Here is an 18,851-nt window from a genome sequence, read left to right on the forward strand (position 1 = left end):
AGGGATATGAAACACAATGATCACATAGAGTCAGTTGTGGGCAAAGCAGGTGATAGACTTTGGTTTTCGGTAGAATCCTGGAGAAGTGCAATCAGTTTACAAATGAGATTGCTTACATGTCACTCGTGTGACCTGTTCTGGAATATTGCTCAATGTATGGGACTCAAACCAAATAGGACTAACAGGGGATACTGAACATATACAAAGAAGGGCAGCACGGATGGTCACAGGTTTGTTTGACACAGGGCAGAGTGTCACAGAGATTCCGAAGAAACTGAACTGACAGACTCTTGAAGATAGATGTAAACTATCTCGAGAAAGCTACTTACAAAGTTTCAAGAACTGACTTTAAATGATGATTCTATGAATACACTGCAACGCCTGACTTATCACTCACACGGGCTCTGTGAGGACAAGATTTGATTAATTAGAGCATGCAAAGAGGCATTTAAAGAATCATTCTTTCTGCACTCAATACATGAATGGAACAGGAAGAAACCCTAATAACTGGTACAATGTGGCGTATCCTCCGTCAAGCACTTCACAGTAGTTTGCAGAGTACAGATATAGGTGTAGAAACCTTTAAACTAGGAAGAAAATGGGTTTTTTATTGTTTACATATTTTCTTTGTTTTCAAACTATTTTAGTTTCACAAATAACAGCATCTGATAGACACATTGTACTGGTGAGTTGCTGGGACCCTGATGTATGGTACACACACATATTCATAAACATATTTAATATTTCATCAAGCTCATGTGAGTTTTTACAAATAGTATTTCCTTTGTGTGTATGTGTGTGTGTCTATATTACATATAGTATCCATCAAGCTTTTGTTTATCACCTTCACACAGCAAAGGAAGCACAAAAATTGCAATTTAATACTGCAGAGTCACTGTTATGATTTCTTCCCAGGTCAATGCAGTTGTTTCACTGTGTAGATGTGTGAAAATTCATTGCCTGGCATACATTATAAAAGGGCAAGTCTATTGATTACCCTCTTGTTTTAAAAGAAATCTGATTAATTATGATAAGGTTAAAAGACATTCCATCAGGAGCAGCTTTCTTGAACTGAAATCACAACTCCATTAATTAGCAGTAACAACTGTCCAGCCACCTGTTTCAAATTGTTCTTAGAACAATATGTAAATGGATGACTACGCAGAATATTTGGCATTTGCGATATTAAACAGATGGCTTAAGCTAAGACAGAGCATTTCTCTGAAAGTCAAATGTAGCTACTACTGTGTTGTAACCTGACACAAAAGAAGCAGGTAGTTACTGTGAATCACAGCATGTCGAAAACAATGTCATTGCTAAATCAATGGTTAAAGAAACAGACAAGAGAAAATGTTATGACTGCAAGTAACATGAACTCAATTTATTACAGGTAACAAAACCAGAATTGCCTTAAACAGCAACACAATCACACATATCTCAAAGTCAGAATCCAGGTTCAGAAAAGTGAGTTCTCTGATACGAGATACAAACTGCAACAGCATCCACAGGGCTGGGTATTTATTTCCTGAAGAGGGTCAACGACCACCCCATATGATGTATTTGCTATAAACCCTGGAGGTTTGTCAGTCGTAAGCAGAACTTTGTGCTACACAAATAACACCACTACCACTCTCCAAATCTGTCTCCATATCGCTGGGGTGGTGGGATATTAGAACAACAACCACAAAAATGTTCCTTACTTCATAGCATACATCCCAAATTTCACTTTATCCATTTTATAACACAGTGGCGTACACCATTTAAAATTTTAACATGTGTAACTGTCTATGAAGAAATCAATCTCAAAATTAAAATGAAACCAAATACCTAATTACACACTTGTGAACTGATCGGCACAATTGCTCAACAAATATCATAGAAATGAATGGGAAGTTCAGTCTGCTTTCCCAACAACACAATGAGGACCACAGATCCAAATGCAGTGCCATCAACTTGACAGCAAGAGAGACACTGGTGCCATTTTGGCAATTAATAAACGAGTTAATCGTACACCTTTGCTGCTGGACTTCCCTCTCTTTGAACTGATATGTGGCATTAAATGAGCAGTTCACAAGTTAACCAGAAAAACAGTGGACAAAATACATGTGAAACAAGTCATATTCCCACTTAAACAAAACCACCAATACCCAAAGTGAACAGGGGTAAGCATAATAACCTGATTGCACTATGCAATGAACAACATAGTGTGGTTCTTTCTGCTGATGAGGGTAGTGCAGTTGTAGTTACAGAACACAATATGAAGATCTGCACGCTACTGGATGAGGATGCCTACCACATGCTTCCATGTGACCCAACACTGTGAATAATGAAAATGACATCCAAATTTCGTGCTAATCACGGGAAGAAAGTATCGTCAAGAACCTTCTTTCTCAGTATCTACAACCTAATATGGCTTACACTTTACTTAAGATCCACGAGGATTTTACATCCTTCCACCACCAATGGTTCACCAATGTACAAATTTGTGAAATACTTCACTAGCCTTCTCATTCACATGTGGATTTCTTCATGCATAATATAAATAACTCTGAGGAATTACCAATCTTTGGCAAAGTAGTACATTTCATTTAGTCTGCCATTGCTAATGAGATCACTCATTACACACACTTGGTACAAGTTAAAGAGAGAATCAGGTATTACTTTATAAGGTTCAATTTGAATTTGGATGAACTACGGGGTGTTTATAAATTATATATACAAAAGTGGCCTTTAACTGTGACAAGGGTAAATCACTTACAGACAAGTTTGATACAGCATTGAATGCAATATATGTTGAAGTTTTACTCCAACCAAACATTGTTATGTCCTGACATTCCCACTAGGCAACATGTGCAATTGAGTTATTTCAGTGGTCATAATGGAGTCATATAATGGTGCAGACAGTGTGCTGTGGTATTTATGGCTGCATGGACCAAATCTGCTACTACAGCTCAGGGACAATTCAGGACTAATATCGCAAGCCACCACTTCAAAAACAAACTGTTATTAATTGGTACAACTGTTTCACAACAATGGGCCATGTAGCACATAGGATGCTGGGTCTGCATCAGCCAGCAGTCAAGTTTGGCAGTCTTACATTCTTAGTCCAGGTAAATCAATGAGATGTGCTGCTTAGAACTGAATATGCCTAGTGTTACAGTGTGGGAGGTATTATGGAAACACTTGTCATTCAAACCTTACAACTGGAACAGCTGCAAGCTTTAACAGAAAGTGACAAAGGAAAACAACCTGAGTTTTGTGTAGAAATGTTTAACAAAATGCAGACTGAAGATGATTTTCTTAATAAAACTGTGTTCAGTGATGAAGCCATCTTTCAATATCTGTGGTAAAGTGAATCGGCATAATGTTCGAATATGGAGTGGGAAGAAACCGCATCACATAACTGAACACGTACAGGACTCACTAAGGTAATCGTTTTTTGTGTAGTAAACTGTAACAAGGTCACAGTCCTCTCTCTCTCTCTCTTTCTCTCTCTCTCTCTTTGCCAAGTCAAGTTCTGTAAATAGCATGCCGTACCTGGACAAGCTAGAACATTATCTGATGCCTCAATTACAACAGGATATGGGCATAGAATTTATTTTCCAGCAAGATGGCATGCCACCACATTATCATCATGTAGTTGTCACGAATCTCAGTAGGAATGTGTCAGGTTGGATTGTATGTGGTGAAACAATGTCCCGGGCACCATGATCACCTGATTTAACCGCATTGGGCTTCTGTGTATGAAGTTACATTAAAGACGGAATGTTTGTCCCTCTGCTTCCATGAAACGTTGACAAGCTACAAGAACAGACAACAAACAATTGCCATCATATATCTAGACTCGTTTCATAGAGTTTGGAAGCAAACTGATTACAGATGGGACATTTGTCGTGTTCCAAATGGTGGCCACACTGAACATTTGTAAATAAAACTTGAGGATATTCTGCAGTCAGTGCGGTATCAAACATTTCTATAAGTTATTTACCTTTCTCACAATTAAATGTTACTTTTGTATAACTAATTTATAAACACCCTGTATATTACTTATATCTCAAATAGCAATTAGGTTCCCTTCTATTTCCTGGGAGTGGCCTGGTGGTATAACTTAACCATGCACTGTTATTGTATAGTGTATATTGTTTATCCTATGTAGCTTTTGCCAAACTGATGAGAAATTTCATAAATATCTGCTTTCTGTGAAAGTAGCTCATGTTTCAGAGATCCCAAAAGAGCTGCCACCCTGTTTGGTGTGTGGAAGATGCACAGCTCAGTGCATTATTTAAGCATGCACCAACTTCCACCAAGTTCAGTATTATAAACATATTGAAGGTGTCATCAAGGATTATAAACATATATTGCTATGAAGAGACATTTACATAGAAAAGAGGTACAATTTGCTTGAGGATATGACATATTGTAAGGCTGGCAAACATCCCACCAAAGAAAAACTGCTTCAGTTCTGTACTCCAGCTCTCTATCCAAGGAATTTACCAACAGACTGAAGGAACACAGCTCTGGGACTCATAAATTATACAGTCCTCCCAAGGTCGACAAAGTTATACAAAAAAGTGGCTCAGAGAAAAAATCACATCAATATCTCAGCAGATTTTATTAGTGGGTTCAGTATTTTGAAACTTAAATGGCTCTGATTTTCTGGTTAGCTTTGATGTCTCCTTGCTTACTAAAGTACCCTTTGTTGACTCTTTATCATCAATTAGCAGCAAGTCTGAGGCAGACACATCAGCATTATTTAAGCATGCACTAACTTCCACCAAGTTCAGTATTATAAACATATTGAAGGTGTCATCAAGGATAGCCCTATCTCTCTCACACTGTAGCTAATTTATTTATGCAGGATTTTGAAGAAAAAGCTCTCAACTCTGCAATTTTAAAACCATCAGTGTCGTGGAGATTTGTCGATGGTACAGTCATAGTTTGATCTCACTGTGAGGATAAATTAGTGGTGTTTCTTGACCATCACAAGTCCACCCATAAGAACATCAGGTTTGCCATGGAATGGTTTTGGGTGCATCAGTTCGCCATAAGGAGGACAGGTTTTTAAAGCACTGTGTGTACTTTAAGTCCACCCATACCAGTTTGCATTTGGAGGTGTCCAGCTGCTACCATCCCTCACAAATTACGAGGGTACTTAAAACTTCATCCGTTAAGGCCCACATAGTGTCCAATATTAACAGCCTACAGGATGTACCAGTACAAATGGAAGAGGTATTTAGTAAAAATGGATATACAAAACATCAGATTAAGAGAGCTATGCATGCAAAAATGCCACATCAACCAAAGGGAGAGCAGGAAGAAAGAAATTTCAAGACTGCAGCCTTTCTACCATATGTGGGAAATGTTTCTTCAAATATTGCAAGAATAACAAAGAAGCACATAACAGATGTGATCTTCCACACACCAGACAGGGTGGCAGCTCTTTTGGGATCTCTGAAACATGAGCTACTTTCACAGAAAGCAGATATTTATGAAATTTCTCATCAGTTTGGCAAAAGCTACATAGGATAAACAATATACACTATACAATAATAGTGCATCGAACACCAGTGACACAGTGGCCTTCTACAGCTCAACAGATCTGGAGTGGCTGAAAATTACATTTCCACAGGCTAGTCCTTGGATTACGGAAAAGTCAAAATTGTGGCCACAGCCTTATCCTATTGGGATTCATTGGTCAAGGAAGCAGTGAAATTACAAACAGAGGACAACCTGCTCAACCAAGGCGAGGGTTTCCTCTTCAACAAATCATGGAAAACACTCATTTCACATCTGCACTCCCAGGGGAATTATTGTTCTGCATCTTTGGTGTCAAGCATTCCAACATCTTCCCTCCATTTTAATAATCAATCACATAATTTGTAAGCACTATGGATTTGCTGACTTGGCACTTGCTGTTTTATTCTTAGATGCATAAAGTTTCATGGATGACTTATGCTCTTGTGACAGTTGTCTTATCTATGACACAAACACATTAACTCCACACTATGTTTGCATCAAGTGTTTTTAATTCAGACACCAACACACATTTAAAATAGCTGTATGTGTATCAGCTAAAATATTGGAAAAAGAAACAATTATGTCTCAGATGCATGCCCACAAGATGATGATATATTCAGTCAACTGGGAAAATAGCATGAAACACATCTTATTATCAATTTACTTATTAAATGCAAACATACACTGTCTCCACAAATTTTTAATGATAAAAGTGCTCATTTATGTGTCATATAGCCGGAAAACTATTAAGAAGGAAACCAGAGCAAAACTTATGTTTTGTTATTGGTACCTCAATTTCAGCTTGCAAAATTTGTTGCAATTTTGCAAGTTCTTGTTTCTTGCTAGTTTGGTTAACTTCTGCTAATTTATCTTCAATTGCTTTTTCAAACTGTTTCACCATTCCATGGTACAAGACATTTTCTTCCTGTAAAAATAAAAAAAAAATACTTTGTATATTTATGGAAAAGACACACACACACACACACACACACACACACACACACACACACACACAGAGAGAGAGAGAGAGAGAGAGAGAGAGAGAGAGAGAGAGAGAGAGTGTCTGGCTGCTGAGGCCACACTGCAAGCAGCAGTGCGTGATAGGAGAAGCACTCAGGTGTTAGAAGATGGGGCAGCGAGGGGAAGGGATAGCAGTGTAGGGGTGGGGAATGGTAAAGTGCTGGTTGTGGGAGCACACAGAAACGAGGTGAAGAGAGTGCAGGGTAGCTAAGTGCAGTCACGAGTTTAGATGGAGGTTGGGATAGTTAGTAGAAAATGAGAGAAGTAAAAAGACTGTGGGTGCATTGGTGGGAAGGATCCAGATGGAACAGGCTGTAAGGCATCCACAGAAATGAAGAACATCATGCTGGGTGCCATGCTAAGCAACTGTGTGATCCAGGTGTTTCTTGTTGGTGACCATTCATCCAGACAAACAGCTTGTTAGTTGTCATGCCCACATAGTATGTACCGAGTGGTTGCAGCTTAGCTTGTAGATCATGACTGCCATCACAGGCAGCCCTGTCTTTGATGGGATTGGTGACGCTTGTGACCAGACTGAAGAATTATTACAGGGATGTGAGCTGTGAGGCAAGGGGTTGGCAGCAGGGGTTGTGAAGGGAGGGACTAGAACATTGTCTAGGTTCAGTAGATGACAGAATACCACTATGAGAGCGGTGGAAAGAATAGTGGGTAGGACATTTCTCATTTCAGGGGATGACGAGAGGTAGTCAAAACCCTGGCGGAGAATGTGACTCAGTTGCTCCAGTCCTGGGTGGTAGAGTGTGGGAATTTGGGAGGTGGCAGGTGGCTGTAAAGATAAGGCAAGGGAGATCTCTTTTTTACAAGGCTGGGAGGGTAATTATGGTCTGTAAAGGCCTCAGTGAGACACTCTGTATATTTTGAGTGGGACTGCTCATCACTGCAGATGCAACAGACACAGGTGGCTAGGCTGTATGGAAGGGAAGGGAATTCTTGGTATGGAAAAGGGGGCAGCTGCCATAGTGGAGATATTGCTGATGGTTGGTAGGTTTGATATGAATAGAGGTACTGATGTAGCCATCAAGGAAGGTGGCTTGTTAGGTTGAATAGGACCAGGTGAAGCAAATGTCGGAGAAGACTCTGAGGTTCTGGAGGAATGTGGATATGGTATCTTCACCCTCGATCGAGATCACAAAGATGACATCATTGAATTTCAGCCAGGTGAGGGGTTTAGGAAGAATGTAGAAGGTAAGAGTGTGGGGAGTGTTAAGGGTGAGGAGAGAGATGTAGGTTCTGGGATGGGCCAAAGGATTTGAGAAGAGACTGCAGATCCTCCTTGATTTCTGGAATGGGGTCACTGTTGTAGCATTTGTAGGTAGATGAATCTGACAGCTGGCAGAGTCCTTCTGCCAGATAATTGCTGTGGTTCAAAACAACAGTATTGGAGATTCAATGATGACATTTTTGTGATCTGGATCGAGGGTGAGGGCATCCTATCCACACTGCTCCAGAACCTTCTGCCCCATTGCTTCACATGGTCGTGTTTAACCCAACAAACACCTTCCTTGATGTTAAACTCCACTTCAAAGATGGCTACATCAGTACCTAGTCCATATCAAACCTACCAACCACCAGCAATATCTCCACTTCAACACCTACCACCCATTCCATAGCAAGAAGTCCCTTCTATAAAGCCTAGCCAACCATGGCCGTCACATCTGTAGTGGTGAGCAGTCCCTCTCGAAATGTACCAAGGGTCACACTGATGCCTTCCCAGACTGTAATTACCCCCCCCCCCCCCCCCCTCCACAACCTCATACAAAAACAGATTTCCTGTGCCTCGACTCTCCAGTCACCTGCCACCTCCCAAAGCCTCACCATCCGACCACAGAGGAAAATTCTCCTCGTGACTCAGTACCACCCAGAACGGGAACAGCTGAATCATACTCTCCACCAAGATTTCGACTGCCTCTTGTCATGCCCTGAAATGAGGAATGTCCTACCCACTATCCTTCTAACCCATCCAACAGCAGTATTCTTGTCACCCACTGAACCTACACAATATCCTCGCCCATTTCTACACAACCCCTGCTGTCAACCCCTTGCCTCACAGCTCATATCCCTATAACTGGCCTAGATGCAAGACCCGTCCCATACATTCTCCCACCATCACCTACTTCAGTCTCGTCAGTAACATCACCTATCCCATCAAAGACAGGGCTACCTGTGAAGCCAGTCATGTGATCTACAAACTCGCATGAATGGGCATCGACAAACTGTGGCCAAGAAACAACAGGACCACCCTGTTGCTTAGCAGGCACCCGACACAATGTTCTTCATTTCAGTGACTGCTTCACAGCCTGTGCCATATGGATGCTTCCCACCAACACCAGCTTTTCTAAATTGTGCAGGTGAGAACTCTCCCTGCAATATACCCTATATTCCCATAACCCTCCTGATATCAGCCTTCGTTAGGCATTGTCCTTATCCATCAGCCCTTTCCCTGTTCCCATTCCAGCAATGCACAGCCCTCTATTCCACCAACACACCCACAGTATTCTTACTTCTCTCGTTTTCCACTAACCACCCCACCCTCCGTCTAACCTCTTGACTGCACCTAGCTGTCCTACCCTTTCTCCACCTAGCTTCTGTGTGCTCCCACAAGCAGCACTTTACCATCCCCACCCCTACCCTGAGATCCCTCCCCCTCATTGCCCCAGCCACCTCCTTATTCCCATTAACCAAGTGCTTCTCTCATCATGCACTGCTGTTCACAGTCTGGCCTCAGCAGCCTCATGTATATGAGAGGTGCATTTGCATGTGCATGAGTGGGTGTACGTTTTCTGTTTCCCTTGAAGAACTTGTTAGCCGAAAGCTTACTTTCTGACAGTCTTTTTGTTGTGCCTATCTCTGCTACATGGTGAGTAACAACTATCCTTTTCATAATATTGTTTTATAGGATTTATACTGTTGTTGTTGTTGTGGTCTTCAGTCCAGAGACTGGTTTGATGCAGCTCTCCATGCTACTCTATCCTGTGCAAGCTTCTTCATCTCTCAGTACCTACTGCAACCTACATCCTTATGAATCTGTTTACTGTAGTCATTTCTTAGTCTCCCTCTACAATTTTTACCCTCCACACTGCCCTCCAATACTAAACTGGTGATCCCTTGATGCCTCAGAATACGCCCTATCAAGCGATCCCTTCTTCTAGTCAAGTTGTGCCACAAATTTCTCTTCTCTCCAATTCTACTCAATACCTCCTCATTAGTTATGTGATCTACCCATCTAATCTTCATCAATCTTCTGTAGCACCACATTTCGAAAGCTTCTATTCTCTTCTTGTCCAAACTATTTATTGTCCACGTTTCACTTCCATACATGGCTACACTCCATACAAATACTTTCAGAAACTACTTCCTGACACTTAAATCTATACTCGATGTTAACAAATTTCTCTTCTTCAAAAATGCTTTCCTTGCCATTGCCAGTCTACATGTTATATCCTCTCTACTTCGACCATCATCAGTTATTTTGCTACCCAAATAGCAAAACTCCTTTACTACTTTAAGTGTCTCATTCCCTAATCTAATTCCCTCAGCGTCACCCGACTTAATTCGACTACATTCCATTATCCTTGTTTTGCTTTTGTTGATGTTCATCTTATATCCTACTTTCAAGACACTGTCCATTCCGTTCAACTGCTCTTCCAGGTCCTTTGCTGTCTCTGACAGAATTACAATGCCATCGGCGAACCTCAAAGTTTTTATTTCTTCTCCATGGATTTTAATACCTACTCCGAATTTTTCTTTTGTTTCCTTTACTGCTTGCTCAATATACTGATTGAATAACATTGGGGAGAGGCTACAACCCTGTCTCACTCCCTTCCCAACCGCTGCTTCCCTTTCATGCCCCTCGACTCTTATAACTGCCATCTGGTTTCTGTACAAATTGTAAATAGCCTTTCGCTCCATGTATTTTACCCCTGCCACCTTCAGAATTTGAAAGAGAGTATTCCAAAAGCTTTCTCTAAGTCTACAAATGCTAGAAACATAAGTTTGCCTTTCCTTAATCTAGCTTCCAAGATAAGTCGCAGGGTCAGTATTGCCTCACGTCTTCCAACATTTCTACGGAATCCAAACTGATCTTCCCCAAGGTCGGCTTCTACCAGGTTTTCCATTCGTCTGTAACGAATTCGCAGTAGTATTTTCCAGCTGTGACTTATTAAATTGATAGTTCGATAATTTTCACATCTATCAACACCTGCTTTCTTTGAGATTGGAATTATTATATTCTTCTTGAAGTCTGAGGGTATTGCACCTGTCTCATACATCTTGCTCACCAGATAGTAGAGTTTTGTCAGGACTTGCTCTCCCAAGGCCGTCTGTAGTTCTAATGGAATGTTGTCTACTCCCGGGGCCTTGTTTCGACTCAGGTCTTTCAGTGCTCTATCAAACTCTTTACACAGTATCATATCTCCCAATTCATCCTCATCTACATCCTCTTCCATTTCCATAATATTGTCCTCAAGTACATCGCCCTTGTTAGACCCTCTATATACTCCTTCCACCTTTCTGCTCTCCCTTCTTTGCTTAGAACTGGGTTTCCATCTGAGCTCTTGATATTCATACAAGTGGCTCTCTTTTCTCCAAAGGTCTCTTTAATTTTCCTGTAGGCAGTCTATCTTACCCCTAGTGAGATAAACCTCTACATCCTTACATTTATCCTCTAGCCATGCCTGCTTAGTCATTTTGCACTTCCTGTCGATCTCATTTTTGAGACGTTTGTATCCCTTTTTTGCCTGCTTCATCTGCTTCATTTACAGCATTTTTATATTTTCTCCTTTCATCAATTAAATTCAATATTTCTTCTGTTACCCAAGGATTTCTACTAGCCCTCGTCTTTTTACCTACTTGATCCTCTGCTGCCTTCACTACTTCATCCCTCAGAGCTACCCATTCTTCTTCTACTGTATTTCTTTCCCCCATTCGTAACAATTGTTCCCTTATGCTCTCCCTGAAACTCTCTACAACCTCTGGTTTAGTCAGTTTATCCAGTTCCCATCTCCTTAAATTCCCACCTTTTTGCAGTTTCTTCAGTTTTAATCTACAGTTCATAACCAATAGATTGTGGTCAAAGTCCACATCTGCCCCTGGAAATGTCTTACAATTTAAAACCTGGTTCCTAAATCTCTGTCTTACCATTATATAATCCATCTGATACCTTCTAGTATCTCCAGGATTCTTCCATGTATACAACCTTCTTTTATGATTTTTGAACCAAGTGTTAGCTATGATTAAGTTATGCTCTGTGCAAAATTCTATCAGACGGCTTCCTCTTTCATTTCTTACCCCCAATCCATATTCACCTACTATGTTTCCTTCTCTCCCTTTTCCTATTCTCGAATTCCAGTCACCCATGACTATTAAATTTTTGCCTCCCTTCACTATCTGAATAATTTCTTTTATCTCATCATACATTTCATCAATTTCTTCATCATCTGCAGAGCTAGTTGGCATATAAACTTGTACTATTGTAGTAGGCATGGGCTTCATGTCTATCTTGGTCACAATAATGCGTTCACTATGCTGTTTGTAGTAGCTAACCCGCACTCCTATTTTTTTTATTCATTATTAAACCTGCTCCTGCATTACCCCTATTTGATTATGTATTTATAACCCTGTATTCACCTGACCAAAAGCCTTGTTCCTCCTGCCACCGAATTTCACTAATTCCCACTATATCTAACTTTAACCTACCCATTTCCCTTTTTAAATTTTCTTACCTACCTGCCCAATTAAGGGATCTGACATTACATGCTCCGATCCGTAGGATGCCAGTTTTCTTTCTCCTGATGACGACGACCTCTTGAGTAGTCCCCACCTGGAGATCCAAATGGGGGACTATTTTACCTCCAGAATATTTCACCCAAGAGGACGCCATCATCATTTAACCATACAGTAAAGCTGCATGCCCTCGGGAAAATTTACGGCTGTAGTTTCCCCTTGCTTTCAGCTGTTCACAGTACCAGCACAGCAAGGCCGTTTTGGTTAGTGTTACAAGGCCAGATCAGTCAATCATCCAGACTGTTGCCCCTGCAACTACTGAAAAGGCTCTGCCCCTCTTCAGGAACCACACGTTTGTCTGGCCTCTCAACAGCTACCCCTCCATTGTGGCTGCACCTATGGTACGGCTATCTGTATCGCTGAGGCACGAAAGCCTCCCCACCAACGGCAAGGTCCATGGTTCATCATCTAAAATATTTACTATGTGAATTTATGTATTCTATTTGAGGCAGATACTTCAGTCCTGCTCCACTTGGCATTGTGCTCATCCTTCCATAATTTGCACACCAGTGACTTACTTAACTTCTGATTTAAATTTCTGTCAAACTTTTTATCAGCACCATTGCACCTTTCTCATTCTCACTGTTAATACCAATAAAATTAATGATGTTAATAGCAAGTTTTTTTTTTGCCATCCATGATCACTTTCTGTGCTTGTGCTGCGAGGTAACAATGCACATTACTTTGAATTGAATCGTAATTATCCCTAGACATGTGACCAGATTAGTTCCCACTTTGGCTGGTAACCTCACCAAGTTATACATTCAGAGTTAGTAGCAGTAGTAGTAGTAGTAGTAGTTGTTGTTGTTGTTGTTGTTGTTGTGGTCTTCAGTCCTGAGACTGGTTTGATGCAGCTCTCCATGCTACCCTATCCTGTGCAAGTTTCTTCATCTCCCAGTACCTACTGCAACCTACATCCTTATGAATGTGCGTAGTGTATTCATCTCTTGGTCTCCCTCTACGATTTTTACCCTCCACGCTGCCCTCCAATGCTAAATTTGTGATCCCTTGGTGCCTCAGAACATGTCCTACCAACCGGTCTCTTCTTCTCGTCAAGTTGTGCCACAGGATCCTCTTCTTCCCAATTCTATTCAATACCTCTTCATTAGTTATGTGATCTACCCATCTAATCTTCAGCATTCTTCTGTAGCACCACATTTCGAAAGCTTCTATTCTCTTCTTGTCTAAACTATTTGTCGTCCATGTTTCACTTCCATACATGGCTACACTCCATACAAATACTTTCAGAAATGACTTCCTGACACTTAAATCTATACTCGATGTTAACAAATTTCTCTTCTTCAGAAACGCTTTCCCTGTCATTGCCATTCTACATTTTATATCCTCTCTACTTCGACCATCATCAGTTATTTTGCTCCCCAAATAGCAAAACTCCTTTACTACTTTAAGAGTCTCATTTCCTAATCTAATTCCCTCAGCATCACCCGATTTAATTCGACTACATTCCATTATTCTCGTTTTGCTTTTGTTGATGTTCATCTTATATCCTCCTTTCAAGACACTGTCCATTCCGTTCAACTGCTCTTCCAGGTCCTTTGCTGTCTCTGACAGAATTACAATGTCATCGGCGAACCTCAAAGTTTTTATTTCTTCTCCATGGATTTTAATACCTACTCCGAATTTTTCTTTTGTTTCCTTTACTGCTTGCTCAATATACAGATTGAACAACATCGGGGAGAGGCTACAACCCTGTCTTACTCCCTTCCCAACCACTGCTTCCCTTTCATGTCCCTCGACTCTTATAACTGCCATCTGGTTTCTGTACAAATTGTAAATAGCCTTTAGCTCCCTGTATTTTACCCCTGCCACCTTTAGAATTTGAAAGAGAGTGTTCCAGTCAACATTGTCAAAAGCTTTCTCTAAGTCTACAAATGCTAAAAATGTAGGTTTGCCTTTCCTTAATCTTTCTTCTAAGATAAGTCGTAAGGTCAGTATTGCCTCACGTGTTCCAATATTTCTACGGAATCCAAACTGATCTTCCCCGACGTCGGCTTCTACTGGTAGAAGTAGAAGTAGAAGTAGTAGTAGTAGTAATGGTAGTACCTCAGCCTTATGTAGAAGTTGTTCAGCAGCTTGCAGACGGTCCTTCAGTTCATGGATTTCAGTAAACAATGCCACCGTTTCCCTATTATCTTCTTTAGATTGTTTTTGTACTTGTTGTTCAGGGTCTTTAGGATGACGACGAGCAAGATGTGCATCCAAGAATGTCCCATTCAAGAAAGATTTGTCACAATACATGCACTGTAACAAAAATTTGCACTATTTAGATACATACATCACATAAATAATGTCCAAATGCATATAAGGTATAAGCAATAAGAAGGAACACAGGGTAAGAACTAAATTAAAAGTACTCGCAAACACACAGCTCATCAGAGAAACTGATACAATACCCTTTGCATTTAACAATGACCAGCATGTATACTTAATGAAAGCACACTAAAGTTTTACATCATTCAGTGAATGTAGGTGATATCTTCTTTACTTTTATTTACTTCCCGTCTCCTTGCCCCTCCCGCCACCACCACCACCCTCCCTATGGATAAGTCATTACTGAAGGCCAGAAAACTGACTAAGGTCCAGTATCAATTATCATACATATCACGAGTTAAAACAGCCCTAATGTAGCTCATTCACTGTAGCAATTGAGGTATTCAGTGTAACATTTTAACACCTTCCTTTCATAAGGACTGCTAAATGAAATTTAGCCAGATGTCAGTGGCTTGATGCAACTATACTCAGTACAGAGCATTCTGGCAATATTCACTTATATACTGGCAAAAGTGCTAATCACACACTTTAACTTGGCTCCCATGCAGACGATTTTGAGAGTCAAAAATTGCGATCAGCTCATAGCCTGGCTCATAGTGCAATGGCTGCTAGGATAAGTGCTGCCTCTGCCTCCTCCTCCATGCCACAACTTGTGAAGAAAATGAACAAGCAATGGGCTAATGCATCACAGATGTGACTCAAAATTACGCATCACGTAAACAGAAAATGGGTCTTACTGCTATGTAAATGTGGTTGGCAGAGGTCCCTTTGGCTGATGGCCTTGCATGGGATGTATGCAGAGTTCACAATCTGTAGAATTGTTTCCAAAGTTGATACGGGTCCTGTGATTTCGAACTCAGTGGAGGGTCTCAACAAAAAGCTTCATCAACTTTGACGATCTTGGATGGGTTATGATTTGGGAAATTATGGACTCCCCTTGATAGGGGTCAATCCATACCAAGCGGTCCAAGAAAAAAATAACTGGTTGCTTGACCATCTCAGAAAAATTTTATATTTTCTGGGTGAATTCCCCAATGTTTAGTAGTCACAAAAACATTTTTTTAAAATTTATTGTTTATTATTTTGAAATGGAGGCCATATTTGTTCCAGGCCGCATGCATTTTTTTTTCTTATTTGCAAGCATCTACATTTTTTACAATTATTCAGTAGTGGATTGTCCTAAGCCTTTCAGATAAAATGCATTTAGTTCAACACACTCTGGGCTACAAATTAACACCATTATCACTTAGCTGAATGTATTCTTTAATACATTTTTTAATAGTTCCAAGTTATCAGCCACAAATTAAAAAAAACTCAATTCTTGAACAGTAGTTTTCCAAAGAAAGATTAATTTCTCAGCTTCAATATGTTTTCTGCTATTACACTGTATAGTATATTTACTTTTTAAAGAATATCAATGGTGAGCAGCTTACACTTAAAAAATACACTATTTTAAAAAATGGATTTTTTTTTAATTTTTCCATTTTGTGGCCTGCAATATCTTTTTTGAGGGACCAGATAAAAATCTGAAAATTTCACAGTTTATAGACCTTTATGATATCAAACTTCAGTATAAATTTCAACTTTGAGATTCAGTTGGAAGTTACGGAAAAAAATTACAAACATGAGTCAAAAATACGTTTTTTAACATCTGCAATATCTAAGCTTATGGAATAAAATATATCAGTTACAGTATATAATTTAACCAAACCTATGATTACTTACTTTTTTTATTGAAAATAAGCTTACTAATTACATTATTTGTTCTCTTGTTATTTGTTTTTAGTAAATCGCTCACTGAACATCTGAGACATTTGTTCACTCAGTTTGGGTGTTAGATTATAAGTTCGCCCAGTCAACGTTGTAAATTCCATGAGAGACAGTTTCCTTAGTACATTTTTAAGCGGCATCCAAACTTGATCCTTCTCAATTTTTTTAAAAGATGTCCTCGGTCCTGGAGGGTGATAAAATACATCATGTACATCTTGGTTTTGACTCTCAATATTATCAACTTCGCCAATCCACCACTGTTGATCACAAACACAAGCCACTATGTTTTTATTTTGAAGAAATAGTTGTACAAGTTTTCCACACTGACAAAGTTCACTATCAGGAGAAGCTGATGTGATCTTACACTTTAGTAAGTTGTGTAAATACGGAACAAAACAATGAAAAGATCGAGTGCCTTTAATCTTCTGAGAAGAGTTGTACCTTTCCTTCAAGACACTGTCATAGACTTCTTGTATTTCCTCTCATTGTACAAAAACATAGGTAACTCCTTTGATATGTTTTTTTTTTTACAGAATTCAAACATTTCTTGAGGTGTTATGATATGATTGTCATCGGTCCACTGCAGACTTGCTTTTATGACAGCTCGCTTTGTTGTACCCCCGACACCATCATAAGCATTCTTCCCATGGGATGAAGTGAAAAAGTGTCATTCTACATCAAACCCAAAATCTTCTTTATGATGTTAATAACTTTTTTTTTATTGACTTGCCGCCCCATCTGAAAAGTACATCAGTTTTTTTATGGAAGGGTGGTGCTGTTTAATGTAGTTTGTTAATTTTAGTTGAAAAATGTGCACTGCTGTAGTGTTGTGTTCAAGGAAGTCACTTATGACACAAAAGCTGTGGCTCATTAGTTTATCTTCATATTTATAATAGAATACAAATGGATGAACTGTGGCCTGTTTGTTTACCCACTGGTGCCCTTGTACTTCATCTTGAACAACGAAGGAATAATTTTCCGAAAAGTCAGCAAGAACTATGCATTCATCAGCTGCAAAGGTTTGATTTTTGTCTTTCAAAAATTTACTTTGAGCTTTTGCAATAAAATGATACATTTTGAGATTTTCTAAGGTTAGCCACCAACACTTCAAAAAACTCTTCTTGTGATTTTATGACTGTCACCATTTCAGTTCTGTCTTGTGTCACCCATTGTTTGTATTTTATATTGTCAGGCATCAAATCGTCTTCTTCGGATTCTTCAAACGTGTCAAGTAACACTTGTTTGCCTGGACAATCTTCACATTTTCCCTTGATCATACAATTTTAACCGTCAATATTGCATACCATAACTTCCAAAAGGTCTTTATAGTCAATTGTAAGATTGGCCCCACCTATCATCAACTTTACGTTGTGATGATACAAACAAACACAAATATTATGGGTGCCAGATGCCCCTGCAACAATACACCATCTTGGTCTCAACTCACAAAACTTTGATCTTCCAATTTTAATGTTAGGATTTTCTTTTTTAAAATTCAGTGAATATTTCATTTAAATTACACAATATTAACTTTTTTTGTCTTTGAATCTCATAACCATTTTCTTTCACAGAAACATAGTCTTTTTTGCCAGACATCAAACAGCTGTTATTGTCATCGTCATAATACTTAATAACTTTATTGTGTTTTCATCGACCAAATTAGATGCACTTTTCTTAGTAATGCTGGAAAAATTCCCTGTTTTTTTACTAATTGTCTTGTTAACTTAACAAGACATTCTGACATATTACATTCATCACTAACTTTTGCTCGACTCCAAGAATTTGACAGTAAACTGATAATCTTAATTTTATCCTCTCTGTTTGAAGTACTGCACTGAGTTTTTAGTTTTTCTATCAAATCATCATATTCGGTTGGTGAAGTTTTAGAACTTCCATCTGTTTTAGTACAAATTGTATTTTGAAATGAAACTTCCAAATTCTTTCTGACTGTAGCTGCCACTTTCTCAATTTTTGTATTCAAGCACTTGGTCTTTTACCTTGACTTAGTTTCCTAATTTTACTCGCAGGCAATACACTCAGGATTTCACAAGCTGTATCTACTTTTTTAATGGTTGCTGATAAGTCACAAAATTCTGTATCTGAGGTTTCACTATCCTCTCTCTTGTGATTTTATGAGACTGACAAAAGGGCTTTTATTTTTAGAATAATGATCAAATGTTATTTCTCGCAAACCTTTTGTTATAGTTTTCTTATGTTTCTCAAAAGGGTCTGTGCAAGACTGACCAAACAGGTGATGAAATTGTTTTAAGTATTTCATTTCATGGTACTTGCATGTTGATTTGACCATTGGGCCGACTTGTAAGTAAAACAACCCTTTTTCTTCTTCACTGTGATCTTCGATTAAAGTAATGTCTTTAGGATACACTCTATACTCACTTTTATGACATGTTTCATTAATAATAACACCAACAGAACACAGACACCATTTT

General features: G+C 39.3%; 2 protein-coding genes across 2 annotated transcripts in view; one reads left to right on the plus strand and one right to left on the minus strand.

The window, feature by feature from the left end:
• LOC124595659 (zinc finger protein DZIP1) overlaps positions 1-18,851 on the minus strand; it is a 282,685-nt gene that overhangs the window by 251,016 nt on the left and 12,818 nt on the right. The window contains exons 4-5 of the mRNA XM_047134501.1: positions 14,404-14,601; positions 6,308-6,442 (exon numbers count right to left, since the gene is read on the minus strand). Coding sequence (XP_046990457.1) covers positions 6,308-6,442; positions 14,404-14,601 — 333 coding nt within the window. The remainder of the gene's footprint in view (positions 1-6,307; positions 6,443-14,403; positions 14,602-18,851) is intronic.
• The window catches only part of LOC124595660 (dihydrofolate reductase-like), a 35,770-nt gene that overhangs the window by 5,908 nt on the left and 11,011 nt on the right, over positions 1-18,851 (plus strand). The gene's annotated exons all lie outside the window — the stretch shown is intronic.

This window comes from Schistocerca americana, chromosome 2 (assembly GCF_021461395.2).
Source record: "Schistocerca americana isolate TAMUIC-IGC-003095 chromosome 2, iqSchAmer2.1, whole genome shotgun sequence".
Lineage (NCBI taxonomy): Eukaryota > Metazoa > Arthropoda > Insecta > Orthoptera > Acrididae > Schistocerca > Schistocerca americana.